The 21,573-nt window shown below is 36.8% G+C and overlaps 1 protein-coding gene across 1 annotated transcript in view; it reads right to left on the bottom strand.

Moving 5' to 3' along the window:
* Window positions 1-21,573, bottom strand: part of Tgt (tRNA-guanine transglycosylase) — a 114,278-nt gene that overhangs the window by 63,041 nt on the left and 29,664 nt on the right. The window contains exons 3-4 of the mRNA XM_090371860.1: window positions 13,579-13,796; window positions 543-658 (exon numbers count right to left, since the gene is read on the bottom strand). Of these exons, the coding sequence (XP_090227986.1) occupies window positions 543-658; window positions 13,579-13,796 (334 nt within the window). The remainder of the gene's footprint in view (window positions 1-542; window positions 659-13,578; window positions 13,797-21,573) is intronic.

Genomic DNA, 21,573 nt, shown 5'->3' with positions numbered 1-21,573 from the left:
TGTCCTTGTACTAATATCAGTTTCTGTGTGGCTTCTCTGAATTCCTGGATGCCAGCATTTGATGAGGATTGATGGAATCTACATATTACTCATCTGAGTGCTAGTCTCTTTCTGTCAATTTTTATCGTTTACCTGAACACTTCTTGGCAGTAGCACAAAGTTTCTATATAGTAATTGCATCAGCCACTGATCTAGAATATGGCAGTTTTGCTGTAATGGCACAAACAGCCTGATTGCTAACATGGCATCCTATGCTAAACGGCCTACACTAAGTCACTAAACCTTAACTAATCACCGATCTGCTTTTCACCGATCTGCTTACCTATAGTTTTAATGAAGTTTCTTTTACATCTATTCCCGACACATGGATAGTAGAAACACTTATTTTTCTCAAATCCAAAGGTATTTATTAGATAATTTTGACAATTTAGTGTACCCCCACAGCAGATAAAGAGTTAATGTTTCCTTTTTTTAAGAATTTATATATTATGTCGCTCATTTACTAAATAAAATATTTAATTTAGAACTTTACAAATCCATACCTTGAGCACATTCTTTTCTGAGTTCAGGATTAAGACCACCTTGTACAATTGGAAATATATTCTGGCTTTTAGGCTTCTTGTGCACTTTTAGACATCTATCTAGCCACCTGATGGTCCTGAAATACCAGTTAAAAACTGTTCAATACATATACTTTTATAAGCAAGTTTTCAGAAACAGAATATGCTCTTTCAGAGCAAAATACTTAAGTGTTATTTAAGTATTTAACTATCAGATTTACAATTAAATGGTTCAACCTATGACCACAAAAATGCTAAATAAAGAGCATTTATTTAAAGTAAGAATTTTTAAACATGCAGCAGTAATGCTTGTCAAATTTAAGAAAGTAATAAATAATTGATATTAAATAAAAAAAAATATTAGGTCCAGTATACTCAATTTTAATCCAATCTGCATGAAGTAAATAACTTTGAATATAAATAGCACTTTTTTTTTTAGATATTGCACATGGATAATACACAAACTGAAGCTACTTGTGTTACGAATTTTAGCACTCAAGAAATTAGTTATAATCCATGTACATGCCCACACCAAAACCAATGAAAGGGCACCCATTCATTGTCCATGTGAGAATGTGAAAATATATAACCAATCTCAAACAAAAAACCACAAGACAAGTCAAATAAAATCATAAAATAGCTTGGCTTTAAGCCAGAAAGGTGCCTTCTGAAGAGTTATGTTCACAGATTGAGTTTTGCTAAATCTTAATACTAAACAAAGGAGACTTTAAACACCCTCATGGCATCAGAGATATGATGTCTTGCATTTACGGAATTACTATGTAGCTTAATTTTTAAGGTCTTGGAGATCAATAATTTAGTACAATTAATTTAGTACCACTCCTACAATTAGTCACAACCAAAGAAACATTCTGATTGAGTCTTCATTCCAGGGTACACCTGGCAGAATCCTGATATGAAGAATCATAAGCAACGAGAATGTTAAATACAGGAACTGTACCTTGCTAAGGTATCTCATATTTACTACATTATTAAACTTTATCACAACAGTCAGTTTTGCAATTAAAAACACAAATCAATTATTTTCATTAGATGTTACTTACCTCATCAATTATTATTATTCCAACAATCTAACAGAAATTAGCTCATGCAAAATATATAACCAATATATTTTGTATGAGCTAATTTCTAACCAATATATATTAGTTTAATACTAATATGAACATTTTATGAACCCTAAATCACTGTACAAAAGTAAAGCAAAGCAAAAAAAAATTCTCTATTAGTATTAAACCAAATAACTAAGCATACCTTCAATGTGATACTTGTGCCTGCTTTGCTGAACACAGACGGCTGATGAGTGGGGGAATCGTTGAAAATGCAAGCTTCATTTCTTCATCAATGGATCTGAGTCTCTCCATCTTTGATGTTTTAATTGCAGTCAAGGAACATAGTAGCAAGATGTTCTGAGGACAAAAGCGTTTCAAATGAGCAGGTAGCAATTTTGTCAGGGAAGTGAGCTTAAATAACTTTAAGGGGTGTGTCAGGGTAGTTAACTATACAAGAACACTAAGCCTTAATTGTTTATACAGTAATGTCAGAAGTGTTATCAATAAAATGAGTGAATCTGCTGGTTAGGACAAGTAACGCTAACATAATAGGGCTTACAGAAACGTGGCACCAACCAGAGATAAGGGATGATGTAATTAGGAAGGACAGGGAAGATAGAAGGGGCAGTGGGGTCATGCTTCTTATCAAAAGTAGCCCGAGCGCGACGAAAGCTTTCTCAGATTCAGACGTTTCACATACTAGTATAGAATCTATATGGTGTGAAAGGGGCTATAAGGGGCTTAAAGGGGAACAGGTATCCTGTGTGTTATCAGACACTCAGCCTAAAACACTGATGGATCCAATATCTCTCTATTACAGAAGATTTAGGAGAAGTCCGGTTGACCTGCCTCCCTAAAATCCACTCATGCACACCTTCTCGATGGTAAGCCCTGTTACGTCACTTAGGTGGCAACGAACGTGTAGAGTGGTTCTCTTCAAGACGCCTGGTCAGCATGAAGAGGAAAAGACCAAACCCTCCAGCACATGAAAGCACGACGAAACAAATGGCCCTCAGTCCCCAGCAGCTTTCACTCTCCCTCTTACGGCAGCGAGAGGATTAGAGTGGAAGCAGAGGGTGCTAAGAATCTCTGGGTACGACCAGGCTGCCATGCACGGAAAATGAACTTGGCCTGTTATAACGTAAGAACACTCATCGGTGAAGACAGGATATTAGAGCTGGAAAAGGAATTGGAAAATGTGAATTGGAATATCATCGGTTTGGCTGAAACAAGAAGAAGAAATGAATCACTTATAAGTTTACCAAGTGGAAATCTGCTGTACGCCAATTGAAACAGTGAAAGAAGTAAAGGTGGAGTTGGGTTTCTGGTCCATAAAGATTTTAAAAACAACATTTTGGAATTCAAAAGTACATCACCAAGAGTGTCAAGACTAATACTCAAGATTTCTAAGAGATACAAGCTAAAGATTATAATGATTTATGCACCAACATCGAGCCATGATGATGAAGAGGTTGAAGAAATGTATACAGAAATGGAGAGTCTTCCAGATGAGCAGAAAACCCACTACACTATTATTATGGGAGACTTCAATGCTAAGGTTGGAAAAAGACAAAACAGCGCAGAAAGATGAACAAAAGGAAATTTTGGAATTGGTGAAAGAAATGAAAGAGGTGAAAGACTTGTGGAATTTGCAGAATCTCAAGGATTGTCAGTAATGAACACTTTTTTCAAGAAAAGGGTGAACAGAAAGTGGACATGGAAGAGTCCAAATGGATTAACTACTAATGAAATCGACTTCATCCTCACTAACAGAAGATATATTGTGAATGATGTTACTGTCCTGAATAAGGTAAATGTTGGAAGTGATCACAGAATGGTAAGATGTACACTTGATATAGATGTAGGAAAGGAAAGGAAAAAACTGACCCGAGTAAATAATACAAAGGTCTTTGAGATAACAGAAGAGGAGAAAAAGCAGTATGTACTGGAACTTAAGAACAAGTATGAGCTTCTGCAGACTGCTGAGGACCAAGATATTGACGAGGAATATTACAACTTTTTGAAAGTGATAAAGCCCAAGAAACCTATAGGGAAAAAGAAATCCAAAGAAGAAAAAATTAGACAAGAAACACTTGTCATGATGAACCGAAGACGACAAATGAAAAGCAAGAAAAACACTGACAGGGAGAAAAGTGAGTATACTGAGGTATGCAAAGCCATTAGAAAGAGACTCAGAGAGGACATAAGAAGATTTAACACAAGAAAAGTAGAACAAGCATTAAGGGAAAACAAAGGAATTAAATCAGCAGCCATGAGCAGTAATACAGAAAGACAAATGATACTGAAACTGAAGAATAGCGATGGTGTACTTATAAACAGCAGAGAAGGCAAAATTCAAATAGCAGAAGACTACTATAGAGAATTATACAAGGAGCAGGGGAATGATGCCAGCAGTGGGGAAGATGGATTGCAAAGTAGCAACACATACGACATACCCAATATTCTTCCTGATGAGGTAGAACATGCATTGAAGAAAATGAAGAATCAGAAAGCCCCGGGGGAAGATGAAGTTACTGTAGAGTTGTTAAAATTGGGAGGAAGAGACATAACACAAAAACTGGCAAGGCTCTTCACAAAGTGCATTAGAAAAGGTGACACCTAAGCAGTGGAATAATGCAATCATAGTTTTGCTGCATAAGAAAGGAGATAAATCAGAAATTGGAAATTATAGACCAATTAGCTTGCTATCCCACATCTACAAGTTGTTCACAAGGGTCATTACTAACAGATTAGACAGAATACTTGATGAGAATCAACCGAAAGAGCAAGCTGGCTTTAGGACAGGATTCTCAACTATGGATCACCTTCATGTAATATCACAGCTAATGGAGAAAGCAAATGAATATAAAACACCATTATGCCTGGCATTTGTGGATTATGAAAAGGCATTTGACTCCATACAGCATAAGGCAATGTTTCGGGCACTGGAAAGACAAGGCATTGATACCCCATATATTATGATTTTGAAGAAAATATATGAGAGTGCTACCTCCTTTATTAGACTAGACAAAGACAGTAGGAAATTTAAAATTGAGAAAGGAGTTCGACAAGGAGACACAATATCTCCGAAGCTGTTTACTGCTGCCCTTGAGGAAGCTTTCAGAAGATTAGACTGGTCGCAGAAAGGAGTCAATGTGAACGGAGAGTATCTAAACCATTTACGATTTGCAGATGACATTGTGGTCATTAGCCACGATCCCAACGAATTAGAGGAAAATCTTAATCAGTTATGCACAGCTAGTAAGGAATATGGACTAAAGATGAATATGGCTAAAACAAAAGTAATGATGAACAAGTATGCCACAGAAAGGGAAATAAAGATTGAAGGAGCAGTAATTGAAAAGGTGGAGTCATATACTTATCTGGGACAAGTCATTAGCTGTAATAATGATAAATGGCTGGAAGTCAAGAGAAGAATAAATTTTGGATGGATAACATTCAGGAAATATAGTCACATACTGAAGAGCAATATCCCAGTTTGTCTGAAATGTAAAATAATGAACCAATGTATACTCCCCACCATGACTTATGGAAGTGAAACTTGGGCACTCACCAAAAGAATGGAAGAGAAGCTGAGAACTACACAGCGAAGAATGGAACGAATCATATTGGGAATCAGACTGTTAGATAAGAAGAGAAACACATGGATTAGGCAACAAACTCAAGTAAAGGACATTCTTATCAAAACTAAAGAACTAAAATGGTCCTGGGCAGGACACATAGCTCAAAGACATGATGACAGATGGACTAAGAAAATAACAGAATGGTATCCAAGAGGAGCTAGAAGAAAACCTGGAAGACAAAGGCGGAGATGGATAGATGAAATTCATGAGTTTGTGGGTAGTAAATGGATGGCCAGTGCTCAAAACAGAAGAAACTGGAAAGTTGCTGGAGAGGCCTTCATCCTGTAGTGGATTGAAAATGGCTGATGATGATGATGGTGTGAAATAGCTGGAAACAAAAGTATAATGAGAGTGGGAGTAATCTACAGGCCAAGTGATTGTGAAGATTATGATGAGAGCCTCTACATGCAAATGGAATGGACAAGTAAGCATGAATGTCTTATTATGGGTGATTTCAATTTGCCTCTAATTGATTAGAGCCAAGGGAAAGAAACTCCACATGGGGGACAAAATTTTTAAATAAACTAGATCAGCGGTCGGCAACCAGTGGTCCCCAAGAGAATTTTGGTGGTCCGCAGAGTAATTTGAATATATTTGCAATTTCGTGTTTATTAAAATGTTTCATTATATTCTGATTCTACGTTTTTGCAATTTTCGCCTTATTACGTTGCATGTTTATAAAAGGCCCAGTGCAATATCTGGTATTAGCGATGCTTTATTGTAAAAAAATATAGAAAGCTATTTCTATTTCTTATCGATGGCCTAGCCTGGACACGGCGCAGTTCACAGTTCTTAGGTAAGTGAACAGTGATATTTTTATTTTAACTGTGCACAGCGTGATGTTTAATGGCATCAAAGAGCTTCCTTGTTTGGTTTTAGATTCAAATAAAATAACCCCGATGAGTGAGAAAAAGCAAGCTAGCATTTTGCGTTTCTTAGGTAATACATCGCGTTGTCATGAGTTGGTTAATGAATCAGAGCCTAAGCAGCCACCGCAAGGCAGCATTAGGAAGGACATTAGACCTGGAGGTGGAGAGAAGAAAAAGTTCAAAGTTTCAAGAAAATATGATGCGGACTACTTGAAGCTTGGATTTATTCAAGAACCTAGAAGTGAACTGGATCCACGGCTGCTTTGTATTATATGTTCTGAGAGTTTATCCAATGATGCCATGAAACCTTCGGAACTCAGCAGGCACTTGCAGTCAAAACACCCAGATTTAGCTAAAAAGCCAGCTGAATACTTCCAAAGGATGCGTGAAAATTTGCAAAAGCAAAAAAGTTCATTAGCAACAATGATTGTTGAAGATAAGTCCTTAGTAAAATCTTATTTGATAGCACTTCAAATTGCGAGATGTAAAAAGCCGTATACGATTGGAGAAGAATTAATTAAGCCTTGCTTGTTACAAGCCTGTGAAGAGATTTTGGGGAAACAGGCTGTCCAGAAACTGAAAGGAATTCCTATGTCCGCTAACACTGTGAAGCGCAGAATTGAAGACATGGCCGAAGATATTGAAAATCAAGTGATTGCACTTCTGAAAAATTCTACGTTTTATTCAATTCAACTTGACGAATCAACAGACATAACTAACAAGGCAGTTCTTTGTTTTGTGAGGTTTGATTGCCAAGGAGAATTAAAGGAAGAACTCCTCTGTTCGCTAATCTCGTCGGGTAGAACAACAGGCTCTGAAATTTTCAATGCACTTAATGGTTATTTCCTAAAACAGTATTGATTGGAAGAAATGTGTTGGGATATGCAGACGGTGCCGCAAGCATGATTGGACATCGTTCAGGAGTTGTTGCAAAAGTGAAAGACATTGGACACCCAGACATTTTGTTTACTCATTGTATTATACATCGTGAGCAACTTGTGAAAATATTATCTCCAGAACTGCACGAAGTAAATTGTAAACGAAATTTGCCACAAAGCGCTCAATTCTTGAATATTTGAGGCACTTTGTGAAGAAATGGGCTCTCAGCATACTCATGTTCTTCTTCACGCTGAGGTGAGATGGCTGTTGAGGGGCAAAGTACTAACCCGATTGTTCGACCTGCACCAAGAAGTCAAGTTATTCTTCCAGCAGCAAAATAATTCGAGGTTCCATGATCTCTTGTCTGACAATGATTGGCTAGCCAAGCTTGCATACCTGGCAGATATTTTTTCTCTGTTAAACGAGCTGAACACGTCCTTGCAAGGACAGCTTACGGACGTGTTGACACTGGGAGGCAAAATGGATGCATTTCAAAGGAAGATATTGCTGTGGCAAATGCGGTTGGTGAAGAAGATCTGCAAATGTTCCCAAATTTTGATGATTATATGAAACAGGAGGATGTCAACCGACAGGTAATAACTCTTGTTCATTTGCACTTACAGTCACTCACTGACTCTTTTGGTCGTTATTACCCAAAGGAAGAGGACCTCCAGACACGGAAATACGAGGATAATAGATCCATTTTCGGCGAAAATCGAGGATAGTAATTTGAACATGAAAGAAAAAGAAAGCCTAATCAATTTTTCATCTGACGACAGTCTCAAAGGTAAATTCCACTCGTCCCTAACAAGATCTCATTTTTGGCTTTCCGTAAAAAGTGGGTACCAAGTGCTGAGTGAAAAGGCCATCAAAATTTTAATTCATTCGCAACTACATATATGTGTGAAAAGACATTTTCATCAGTTACGGCAAGTAAAAACAAGTACCGCTGTCGGCCAGAAATACAAACGGCTCTCCATGTTGCAGTAACGTCATTGGAGCCAAGAATCCAACAGCTTATTTCAAACAAGCAGCAACAAATGTCACACTGATTATTTTGCTACAATTAATCCTTTATACACCTCGAGGTGCACTCGATATTTGATAATTGTTAATATTAATTGTTTCTGTTAATTCTTTTTTAATAAAATGAAATTAAAAATTTTTTTTTTGCATTTTTCATAATGAATATATCTGCGTTTATTTATTATACTTTTTTTATCATTATAAGGCCATTATATTATTAATTATATTAACATTAATGATATCTAATTTTTTGCAAATAACTTAAGAGTTCAAAAACAAGTGCAAGTACTATTTCATATTTAGAATGTTACTTTTATGGAAAAAATCATGGTAGTGGTCCTTGGGATTCAAAATTTTGAGTTTAGTGGTTCGTGAGGTCCGAAAGGTTGGTGACCACGGAACTAGATGATTGTTATTTGTATCAACATGTCAGGGAAAGTACTAGGGAAAAGAATACTCTAGACCTCATCATCACCCATGAACCAGATGACATAATAGGGCTGACAGTACAGGAACCAGTAGCAGGAAGTGATCACAGAGTTCTATGGTGGACGATGAAGAGAGAGGTAGCAGTAGTTAAAGGCAAAGGAATGGGTTATAATTTCAGGAAAGGAAATTACTATACCTTAAGGTGCTAAATGGCCTCTATTAACTGGGTAGATATCTCACAGAGAGCGAATACAATTGAATTATGGTATACCTTTAAAACATTAATCACAGAAGCCTTGAATGCTGATATACCATTAAAAAAATACTCCACGAGGAGCATTCCAAGTTGGATGAATAATGAAGTTGCCAAATTACTTGCGCAGAAAAAGATGGCATGGAAACGTTACAGAGCAATAAAAAATACTGAACCCTATAACAGCTACAAATTGATCTGTAATAATGCCACTGAAAAGGTTAGGCTGGCAAAGGCAGATGAGAAATTGCTGGCAAAGAGAGCAAAGAAGGGGGGATAAGGAATTCTTCACATATATCAATGCAAAGAAGAGAAGGACAAACCAAATTGGATCCTTATGTAATGGACGTGGTATAGTATTAGATACCCCAGCCGAAGTTGCAGATGAACTCAACAGTTACTTTGCATCGATATTTACAGAAGAAAAACCCTTCATGTCAATGAGTAATTCTGGGAGTGAAGTTGAAAAAAATGTAAATAATTACGTCGAAATTTCACACCTTTATTTGATGAAAAAACCTTTGAGCATACAGGCCAGTAAGGCTTCTAGGGTTGATAGCATTTACCCTATAATCTTAAGGGAGGCAGCAAGTGAGTGCATTGAACCATTGAGGCTAATTATGAGAGCATCACTGAACTCGGGAGTGATTCCGTTGGACTGGAAAAGTGCCAACGTATCTCCAATACATAAGGGCGGTTCTAAGACTGAAGTGGGAAATTACCGGCCGGTTAGTCTAACTTCAGTAGTAGGGAAAATCATGGAGACTATGATCAAGGGTGGAATTCAGGATCACTTAGATAGAAATGGAATTCTGAAGGATACTCAGCATGTTTTGTAAAGGGAAAATCATGTTTAACTAGTCTGGTTAGTTATTTTGACAGGTTCACTCAAGAGCTGGATTTAGGGAATAATTTCAACATTGTTTATTTGGATTTCAGCAAAGCATATGATTCAGTCCCACATGAGCGGTACTTTATAAGCTGAAACAGGTTGGAATCACAGGGAAAATCCTTAGACAGATAGCAGGGTAACTTCAGAGCAGGAGGCAGAGGGTTGTGATAGATGGTTATTCCTCAGATTGGGTTGATGTAAGAAGTGGGGTTCCCCAAGGATCAGTATTAGGACCATTGTTGTTTTTGATTTTCATAAATGACATCGATGAAGGGATAGAGGGCGTGATGGCTAAATTTGCAGATAATGTAAAGATTGGTAGAGTAGTTAATGATTGCCGCCAAGCAGAGCTTCTTCAGAATGACCAAGATAGGCTTCAGAGATGGTTAGAAAAATGGCAGCTATGCTTTAATCCAGCAAAGTGTAAGATATTGCACTTGGGGAACAGTAACTACAAAATAACTTGTACGCTTGGCGGAGTTGAACTAAAGCCGGTAGTGGAGGAAAGGGACTTTGGTATTACGAGACAATCAGATATGAAGTTCTCTGAGCATTGTAGACTGGTTGCAAGGAGGGCCCATGGTGTCCTATTGATGATTTATCAAACAATCGCTAGTTGAGATAAGGATGTCATAATCCCATTATATAAGGCTATTATTGTTAGACCACATTTGGAATACTGCGTTCAAGTATGGAGACCACAGCTAAAGAAAGCCATTGTTCTTTTTGAAAGGGTCCAAAGACCGGTAACTCGCCTGGTGAGATCGGCAAAAGGGCATCCATATGAGGAAAAACTTCAAATATGTGGGTTGCAGAGCTTGGAAACTAGGCACCTTAGAGGAGAATTGACTGAAGTGTTTAAGGCTCTGAGAGGCATAAGCAAAATGAATAAGGATGAAATTTTCACAGTTATAAATGATTCTAGAACTAGGGGCCATAATTTCAAGTTGCAGGGGGGGGGGGAGTTGTTTAGACTGGATTGCAGGAAATTTTATTTTGGCCAGCGAGTTATAAATTACTGGAATACATTATCTACATGGGTGGTAGAGGCTGACAGTCTGGGGAAATTCAAAGGTCAGCTGGATAATTACCGAAGGGAGGAGGGAAAGGCACAGGTTGTCCATTTCCTTTTCTCTTATTAATTTTTATTATTATTATTATTTTTTAAATTTTCTTCTTATTATTAATTTGTTTTTATTCTTATTATTTTATGTATTCTTTGTTATTTTATTTATTTATTTATTTTTTTGGTTGGTGCAGCATAAGCCATAGGCTTTCTTGCACATGTGGCCATTACTAATAATACTAAAGTCAAAAAGCCCAGTTCACACAAATATGTAGTTGAAAATGGTAATTACACATTAATTGCCATCTCTGAGCTTGCTGGGTATTCGTTCCTTATTGAAAACCAAAATGTGTTCAACTGCACTTCATGATGTTTTAATCGCAACGTTCTATCTGCCTTCAGATGTGTTAGTTAGTCTTGAATATTGATCGGAAGACATTTTGCATCTGCAACAAATGGATCACAAACCCAGTCGAAATCTTGAATGCCCTCTCCAAAATAATCCTTAAACTTCTGCTGCAAGTTATCTAAATGTTTCTTAATGAAGTCTATGACTACTTATATTGGAAGGGCAAACACACAAAACTTTAGAAAGCAAGTGTTAGATACTCACGAGAAAAAAAAATTATTGTCCCACATGTACAACATTGTGTTTCAGTAAACATGGTGTATTGTGAAATATAATGAGTAGCATTACAAACATATATAGAAACTATAACTATATAATAATGTACAATTAATTTCTTACAATAGGTAAAAGTTCTCAGTTATCAATTTCTAATCATAATACAGTCAATTCTGGTTATTTGGGACACATTGGGACTAGTGCATTTTGGCCCGATTAAGCGGCTGCCCCAATTATCCGAAGTTTCACGTAAATAGTTAAAAATACAATGTACCCCCCCCCCCCCCCCCTTTACAATTGGTTCACTGTTCAATTCAAATCACATTACAATGGCGCCACCATTGTAAAGTACAGTTCACTATACGATGTGTAGTAAGTGCCGGTCATTGTGATCACGTTTGTGAATTGAATTTTAATTCTATTAAACAGCGATTCTAATTAGTGAAAATAGGAGGAATATTATCCATAGGCTATAAAAGTAAAGTATATTAAGTACAAATTTACCCCTTATTACCTTACCAATTAAAAAATTAAATGATTCATGAAATTCGGAAGAATATACGTGATAATCGGAATAATTAATACGTACTGTAATATGTACATACTAACTAAACTAGTTGACATTTCTGTTCAATGTCATTTGTGGGTGGGGGTTAATATTTAAAACAGTAAAAAGATAAACAATCAATAACAAAGAACACGGCACACACAAATTGCAAGTAACACGATACGCGCAAGTGAGAACGGAGTAACAAATTATGAAGCTTTAAAAATAGGAATGAAGAGAAGAGCCTGAAAATTATTTTTTTTTTATATGATTGAAGATTCCATAGAAGTGTAAACACATTTCACCATAATAACCCACAGAATTCCAGCTGTCGGTATTATCGCAAATTCAATAAGATCGAGTTTACTATCAGTTTATGTTAGATTTCACTAACACAAAAGCCCAATAAACAGGTGACTGCTAATTGTTTTTATTGTTTTATGGTTGTGACCTCCAGAATTTCGACCGAACTACGTGGTACAGTTGGGGACAATCGTAGGGTAATCTTCAGTGTTGCGGTCTTCTGCTCCGATTAAACGGCATTTTGTCCCAATTAAGCGAAGTAAATCCTGGCTATTTTCTTGATTGGGTTCTGTTTTTTAAGATTTTCCCCAAATAAACAGCTGTCCCGATTAACCAGTGGCCCAAATAACCGGAATCCACTGTACATATAGTATTATTTACAGGTATAGGGCTTCAGAAAAGTTCGCAGCACACCAGTTGCGTGTTGTTGTTTGTTTGTTTGTTATTTGGTTTTTAGGAGCATTAGCAACTAAGGCCATATTGCTCCGGGATATGCGGTGGTCATTCCCTGACCTTTCCGCATCTTCCGTATTTGGTGGTGAAGGGCTCGAACCCCGGTCTAATCAAGAAGCGTGTGCTATGCACTGCTGCTCCTTCCCACCTGGCTACGGAGGTGCCACACCAGTTGCAGAACACTGAGCTACACCCCCATAATGGGCCAACAAATGAAATGAAAGTAAAGCATCAATTTTCATTTTTAAACTCAAACTAAATATTCTAAAAAATGATAAATTTTATGTTCTGTAAGGATATAATTTTTTTTTATGGTTCAAGTTTGTTATACACTTTCACTTTAAACTTTTTTTTTTTTTTTTTAAATTCTTACCTTCAATGACTAAGTATATCATATTTGTTAATATACATAGATTTAGTAATACTAAATCTATTCTAGCATTTTCCAAAGTAAGGTCCACAACCTGTTCCAGTTATCAGAAAAACAAACAAATAATCATAGGATCCTATTATTACAGAGCAATATTCATGAATGCAGAAAGTTGTAACATGCATGTAAGTGTCAAACTAGTTTCTCATCTTTGGTTTTCTTTAAAAAAAAAGTATAGGATTAGAATGAATATCCACCCCTATGCAGAGTTAAGAATAAAGCCGCCTCCATTTGCTCCTGTCATAAAATTGCTATGTGATATTAAATAACATCATTGTCCACACTGGTTCACTTTTTAAAAATTATCGTATAATAAATGATTTTTATTACAGTGAAAATTAATTACTTTTTTATTATTTTTTATATGCATTTATATTTTTGAGTCGGGAAAAAAAAAAAAAACCATCTCCAGCTGAGTCAAGTTTGGGAAACACTAATGTGTTACACATGCAAAAGCTGTAAAAGGTTTTCTGGTTTATACAGTATATTGTACAAGTAAGCTATATAAAGAAAAAAAATGAAATGTCCTAACCTGTAAGTAGCATCCTCTACTCTAGGTCCACATACAGTACTGCTTACAACATCATCCAGCTGCATTATGATATCAGCTCCAATACTGTTCTGAATATCAATAGACTTTTCAGGAGTTAAGAAAATTTCTTTTTCGTTATAAGGTGATGTAAATATTACTCCTTCTTCTGTTACTTCAGAAAGTTTTGCTAAAGATACCATTTGGAATCCTCCACTGTCCTAATATCAAAATACAAAATCTTAATTACGGTAAATTATCAAATTATGAAATTACAATGTAAAAGTTCTTAATCAATAACTTTAGAAATTTAATGCCTTCTTTATGTTAAAGAACTATATATGCTTTTACACTTTGTGTAGGAATTCTGCAATTTTTTTAAAATTATCCTCTCAGCAAAATTAATTCTTCACAACTGCATGGATAAGCATAGATTGGCCAGCACTAGGATGTCAGCCAGGAGAAAAATGCCATGTGATGAACAGTGGAAAGTTGGGTAGCTATAACATTGATTGAAGTTTCACTTTTTTGTTGCTGTGGAAAGTTTCCTATGAATATCTGTGTTACTGTGTCTGTCTTAGGGCTACAACTTGCACATTAACTACCAAAAGTCAAAGGCCACTCCCATTGATTACAGGAAATTTGTTCTCTACAAAAAGGAAATATTTTAGTGTATAAAGGTAATCAGAAAAATGGATTAAAACATGTGCACTAAACAATGGGAGTGGCCTCGGCATAGATTCCACAAACTATAAGGCTACCCTGAGTTGTCCAAATACTGCACTACTAAGTAGTGCTTACAAAGAAAAAGTGTTGCTTATTAATAAGTGGTGTCCCACTACCAGATGGCAATTCAGGTGCTTACTGGCACCTCATCAGTGGGAGGTGCCAATAGTACAAGGGAGGGTGGTCAGAACATCTGAATTAGGGATTTCAAATTTGACTGGCAATTTCACCCTTCTCTATACATTGGGGTTAACATTTTTCCCATTTGTGGATAAGTTCTTTCAAGTCTCTTGAACAGAACTCCTCACTGTTAGCAGAAAACCAAGCTTCTACTTCATTAATTACCTCTACATCAGTATCAGAAATTTGCAGTCCATAATGGTTTCTTCATTTTAGAGAAGAGGAAGAAGTCTGAAAGAGAGAGGTCAAGAGAATAAAGCAGATGCTGCAGATTTTCTAAGCCACAACTGATTAAAAAGTAAACTGTGAGAGGAGCCTTGTGAGCAGGAGCATCATTGGCTAAGAGCCTGGGTAGCAGGCTCTTAGCCAATGATGTATCTCTTCAACTTGATAGCTTCCCTTAATCCCAGGAAGTTTCTGTAGTAAATAAATAAATTTTCTGTTTTAACTCCGGCATGATCACACAGTCAGTGGAGTTTACAAGATAGAGAGAGAACTACATTTAGCAGTCATGAACTTGAACCCCAGTAACTCAAAGCAGGTATACACATGCACTTGACCACTCGACTATGGTGGCACTCCTCAGTGATGCTCTAAGGATAATACACCTAGAACAATGGGTGTATACGAGAGCTTTATATGTTGACTAAACACCAAGTACGTGAACCAGTCATTGTATAAAGCTCTCAAGATCCTTTACATGTTGAGAGCTTTACACGACTGTGATGAGTGCAACAAAAAAAACTATACAGTAAGTCCCCGACACGTAAACCCAAGTTACGTAAATTTTTTTCCCAATTAATTTTTTTTTTTTCAGGACTGTAAAATTTAAAAAACAGTAAAAAAAAAATAAAAAAATTAAGGAATCAATAACAACGAACTCGGCACGCACAAATTACACAATTGAGATATGGAGGAACAAGTTTATGAAGCTGCACGAAGCTTTGTAAACTTGTAAAATATGAATGAAGAGAAGATTCTGAAAATATAATAATGTAAAAACCCGCAGAATTCCAGCTATCAGTATTATCACAAATGCAATAAGATCGAGTTTATACCCGTTTATAATGAATTGCACTAACAGAAAAGCCAAATAAACCAGGAACTGCACACTATTTTTACTGTTTTATGGCAGTGACCTCCAGAAATGTGAGCTTGCGTGAGGTGATAATAGTGTGTTTCTGCCTTAACCATGGGAAGTTCTTTACAGAAAATTTCATTTTGACCGTTATCATAGTGCCCACAAAGAGAATAAGTGACAGTGGTTGTAGTAAATCTACCAAGAAAAGGAAAGCGATCGAGTTGGATCAGAAAATTAAAACAACAAGGATGTATGAAGTATTGCGCGGAATTTAGATTTGTCAGTGTCAACAGTGAACACAATAATAAAGGACAAAGACAGAATACAAGAAGCGGTGAAGGGATTGGTACCAATGAAGTCAACTATAATAACCCAGACTATGAAATACATATCAGTTTTTACAGTACAATAACATGCATTCTTTCTTCCATTTATGGTTTCTTTTCTTATGTACCATGCAGGCTACTTCACCACTATCCCCAAATAAAGTTTTTAATTTGAACTAATTAAAAATATATAACTATTTTCCTTCATTCTTCAGAGGATATTATGTGGTTTTTGTAATTTTGGCATATCAGGGATATAATGGCAATATTTTATTAGTCATTCCCAAGTTACGTAAAACTCGATTTACGCAAGAAGTCTTGGAACGTATCTCTTACGTATGTAGGGGACTTACTGTACAGAGAGAGTGGGCCAATAAATCAAAATGTCCTATAATGGAGGATTTTAACTGGAACTTGTGGGTTGGTTACTCACACTGTAGCAAGGGTAATGTGGATTTATTGGTTAACTGTTTTCTACACCAGCATGTTACAGAGGCAACAAGAGGAAGCAATACCCTTGATCTTCATGCAATTAGAATAAAATTAGTAAAGCAAAAAAATTAGTAAAAGAGTCTCTGGTGGCTGGGATCACAGTGTGCTGATGTGATTTACTTAAAGATGATACAAAGTTATATCTTTAAATAAATTATACCTGAACAGTGGGACCGTGTGATGATATTACCAAGAGCAAGTTCTAAGTGGGAAGCTTTCAGGGTAGTAATTGTTGAAGCTACTAGGCTTTTCATACCAACTAAAATATAGCATTCCAGGCTTAAACCTAAATGGATGTCATATGAACTGACAAGACTTGAGCCAGAAAAGAAATATGAATGGGATGCATATAAATTATCAGACGATACAGAAGCCTGTAAAAAATATAAACTAATCTGTAATCAACTCACATTGGAGGTTAGGCAAGCTAAGGCAGATTATGAGAAGTCTCTCACAAAGGAAAGCATCAAAAACATATTTACTTATATTAACAGTAGAAGAAGGGGTTGAATCACGTTGGTCCACTTGATGTTGATTTTTTTTTTTTTTTCTCACTGTTGTTGATCCTGCTCAGGTTGCAGACTAACTGAATAGGTATTTTGCATCTATATTTATACATGAGTTCTTTAGGGAGAGGAATTCCATAAGTTCATCAAAATCCAGTAGGGAGCAAAATGATTTTGTGATAACTGAGAGAAAAGTGGATGAGAAATTGTTGAAGCTTAACATAAAAAAAACATTGGGGTGGATGAGATCTATCCAATTATATTTAGGGAGGCATCAAATGAGGTTAAGCAAACCCTTAGCCATAAATATGAGAACATCTTTGGATTTAGGGAAGTCTCTATGGACTGGAGATGTGTGAATCTATCCTCAATTCACAAAGGAGTATCAAAATGTTAGCTTAACTTCTGTTCCAGGGAAAATAATGGAGTCTGGTTAAAGAAGTAATGCAGGACCAACTAAACAGGAATAAAATTAAAATGCAGTCAAAATATGGGCATGTTAAGGGGAAACCTTGTCTGACAATTTGATTAGATACTACAATGCAGTCACAAAGGAACTAGATGCAAAAAATAATTATATCATATACTTGGATTTCAGGAAAGTTTTTAAGACGGTTACACATAAGACTGCTGTGCAAATTGGTGGCATTAAAGTCAAGTTGCTGATATAGTTAAAAGGATGGTTGAGGGGGAGAATACAGAGTGGCAATCAATGAACACTGCTCTTCATGGACTAATATTATTAGTAGACTTCCCCAGCATTTGGTGTTGGGCCCATCAGGCTTAATGTACAAGTTTGCAGATGATACAAAGGTTGGCAGGGTGGTTAGTAACAGTAATAATGATCTGCTACTGCAACAGGATTAAACAGATGGGCTTAGAAATGGCAGTTGAAGTTTGACATTGACAAGCACAAGGTGCTATGTATAGGTAGAAGACAAAATGGTAGACAATTCATCCTTGGCTTTTTTGGGGATCAGTGAAGACAAATGTTTCCATTGTTTGCTATTCTGTTTTGTTTTTGGGTCACAGTGTGTACCAGCAGTCATCCATTGTCACAATTCATTCAAAAAATGTATCAACATCTCTAAAAAGCTCCAACACACTTTCCTGTGGAGCTTCTGAGAAGTGTCAGCAATCTCTGAATTCATTGGGCTATCACTTTAGACACATGCTGGAACTTGTGCATTATGGTGCAAACAGCCCCATGGCTAATGTTCACTTCATTTGCTATAAAATTTATAGCCACACATCTGTCTTCAGACTAACTGTTCCACTTAGCCGCCTATCTTGTTTAACGTCATCCTTTCTATAAACAACATTCATACTTGGACAAGCACAAATTCCAAGCAATTATATAGAATTTTTTTACCTTTGTGGCATACTCCAAAGCTCACTGAATAATTATTCATCTGTTATTCTGAATTATTCAGAATAATTATTCAACCCCATGCACAACAAATGTTATAAATGGGATAAACAAACATTTATATAAGTCCAGCATCTTGCCTCTTATGCCCCACACTAGACAAATGCCTATACAGTGTCTTCCCCTTCCCATTTAAAAACCTGACACGGGGTAAGAACATTGTCTTATTACAATACTTGCTGGGCACCACTTGCCCAGGTAACTGTTCCACCTTTAATGGTAGGATTTCTATGGATGTTCAATTTTCCTTTAAGTAGCATTACTCTTAATTTATTAAATGAAATGTGCAACTTAGGAAAACTAGCCCATTCTAAAATCTCGCCTCACTTGCCTAGTTCTCTATTTGTAGTCGAGACACTCCATTAATGACAACCAAAAGATCATCAGCATTTGCAATTAAAAATGAATTACCAGTCCTTATTGAGAAGTTTATCCAATACATAAATACACAATTCCAACAAAATGGCCCAAAAACAGAATCCTGTGAATATCCTCTCTTTATATATCAGGAGAAGATTTTATGGCTCCAGCAAACGGATAAATTTTTGTTAAAATTTTAACTGTCTTATTGACTTAACTGGCATATTAATTTATTTTCTAGGAGTAGTTTTATAGTCCTAGTCACACTACTTAGTTTATTTTGAATTTAGAGATTTTGTAGGTTACTGCTTAGTATCTGTAGAATCTTGTACCATTCAAAACTTGCCGCCATTGTTATAGTATATTATATTGACATGGAACAGTGTAACGTATCTCTCGAACTTGATAGCGTAAGGTACAACGTAAGAGTAGATAGTGTAATACGTAGTGCTGTATAAGGAATCTGTTAGCTTAGTATAGTATTGTCAATTAAATTGTATTTAAACAGAAATCATGCCACAGACTACAGCAGCAAAGCAATGTGCATAAAGTAGCGGGAGTGCTGTGGCTCAGGGGAGAATTAAAGGGGGCGATTCTCCAATGCATCACAGTCTAAAAAAAATGTGCAACTTATGAGATGTTTGCGGACCATTTGCGGATGTCTTTGTGTTTGCTAGGTGCAGAGTGTCAAGGAATTAGGCACCAACTCAGTGTTCTGGTGGGCATCTATGAGTTTGAAGAGTTGGGTAGATGCCCTCAAAGGAATTAAAATGGGGAGGCCCATCAAACTCTCAGCTGCCCAACTGAATGCTAGGGCTCACTCTTGTGCATCAGTCAACACAGCAGCAATCGTCAGGGAAGAATGTGCTGGTTCCACAGGAGCTAGTTATTGTCGGTGACTCTATCGTCAGGGAGATGGGAAATATATTGTGCAAAAAAGGATAAGTGGAATAGGACAAGGGTAAGTCGGCCAGGGGCAAAAGTTGAAGACTTTGTAGAGCAGATATCATCTTTTAAAGGCACAAAGGGTGATATTGATATACACATTGGCACTAATGACATTAAGAGTAGGAGATCTGCAGACTTACTTAGCAAGTACAGATCAATGTTGAAAAAAAAAGTTGCGAGTTAGGATTAAATGGGAAAGTGTCTATAATTCTGCCCAGACATGATGAGGGAGTATATAATGAGAGCCTTGTCAATCAATTCGGTCCTGGAGAGATTGTGCAAAGCTCATGGGATAGAATTTTTCACAGCATGATTTGTGTTTCTTAACAGGAGAGACTGCTTTTACAAGAATGGGATACACTTAAATAGAAATGGTGCAAGAATATTTGCTGATGTCATCGAGGAAATGTTACGGTGGGCCGGAAAACTGCTAACTTGGGGTGGGGGGGAGGATTCACAGACTAAAAGATTGACAGTAGCCACAGGCAGAGGTGAAAGAGATTCTTGCACTGCTTTTATTGGAATGAGCAGCAGCCTGGAAAGCAAGGTACTGGGGATTTCAAGGGCTGCTGGGAGTCGTCATGAAACAAGTTAATACATGGGCTGTGTTAGGGTAAATAAGAGTAAGAACAGGCACATGTATACTTATATGTACACCAATGCTAGGAGTATAGTAAACAAATTTGATGAATTTGAAGTGCTGGTCAAGACATCAAAGGTGGATATTGTTGGGGTATCAGAGATGAGCTGTCACACAGATATAAGGAAAGCAGAATTGGAATTTGGAGAGTACAATGAGTACAGAAAAGACAGACAGGATAGGAAAGGAGGAGAGATTATGCTGTTAATTAAGAAACACAAAATCTAAGGAAGTACATCCAGCTGACATTGGTAGACAGTGCAATGTTGAGTCAGTTTGGTGTGAAATAAGCACAGGAAAAGCAAAAATGAGGGTTGGGGTGTGTTATAAAATAAATGACTCTGATGAGACAGAGAAATAGAGTGGGCCAGTAAATCAGAATTTCTTATAATGGGGGATTTTAATTTCCCAAATATTGACAAGAACTTGTGGATTGGTCACTCACGCACTAGCAAGACTTTTGTGGATTTCTTGGATAACTGTTTTTTTATAGCAGCATGTTAGGAAGGCAACAACAGAAAGCAATCTGGTTATCAGTGATCACAGTCTACTGATGTGGCATTTACTTAAATTTGTAACTACCATCAGGGGTAAAGTGAAAGGTTCTTGCTTTCGTAAAGATGACTACAGTGGTCTCAGAGATTTTTTAAATTCTATGCAGTGGGACCAACTGATGATGTTACCAACAACAAATTCTAAATAGGGAGCATTCAAGGAATTAATCTTGGAAGCTACTAGGCTTTTCATACCAACTAAGGAATACTGTTCAAGGTTTATGCCCAAATGGATGTCAGACATTCTGCATACACCTATGTGCCAGTTTGTAAAATAAAGCTTATGCATCTGTTAAGAACATAACATATTTTTAGTAAAAATGAACTTCATAGGTTGGAAAAATTACTTTTAGAGCCACAGATATCTAACATTATTTTTGGTTTCTATTTCATACTTTGCATGGTCCTTGAGGCTGTCGCAGACAGTCTTCAGATATGCCAGACAAGCTGTGCTTGCTACCTGGTCTAAAATGCTGATGGAACTGATATTCAGATGACACTCAAGTCAAGTAGATCTAACCCCGGGGGCTCACATCTGGTGAGTATGGGCTTGGCACACCCAGGGTCCTGAGCTGGATATCATCATTCTTCTCTTTCTTGGTGATTCCCTTCTACTTTTGACTCTCTCTCTCTCTCTCTCTCTCTCTCTCTCTCTCTCTCTCTCTCTCTCTCTCTCTCTCTCTCTCTCTCTCTCTCTGTCTCAGGGTTACTCGGGAACTTTTTTTTTTTTTTCCTGGTGCAGCATAAGCCTCAGGC

The sequence above is a fragment of the Mastigoproctus giganteus genome, chromosome 4 (assembly GCF_048544385.1).
Source record: "Mastigoproctus giganteus isolate SK-2022 chromosome 4, ASM4854438v1, whole genome shotgun sequence".
NCBI lineage: Eukaryota > Metazoa > Arthropoda > Arachnida > Uropygi > Thelyphonidae > Mastigoproctus > Mastigoproctus giganteus.
The sequence above is the reverse complement of the archived record's forward strand: the minus strand, read 5'-3'. Positions and strand labels throughout refer to the sequence as shown.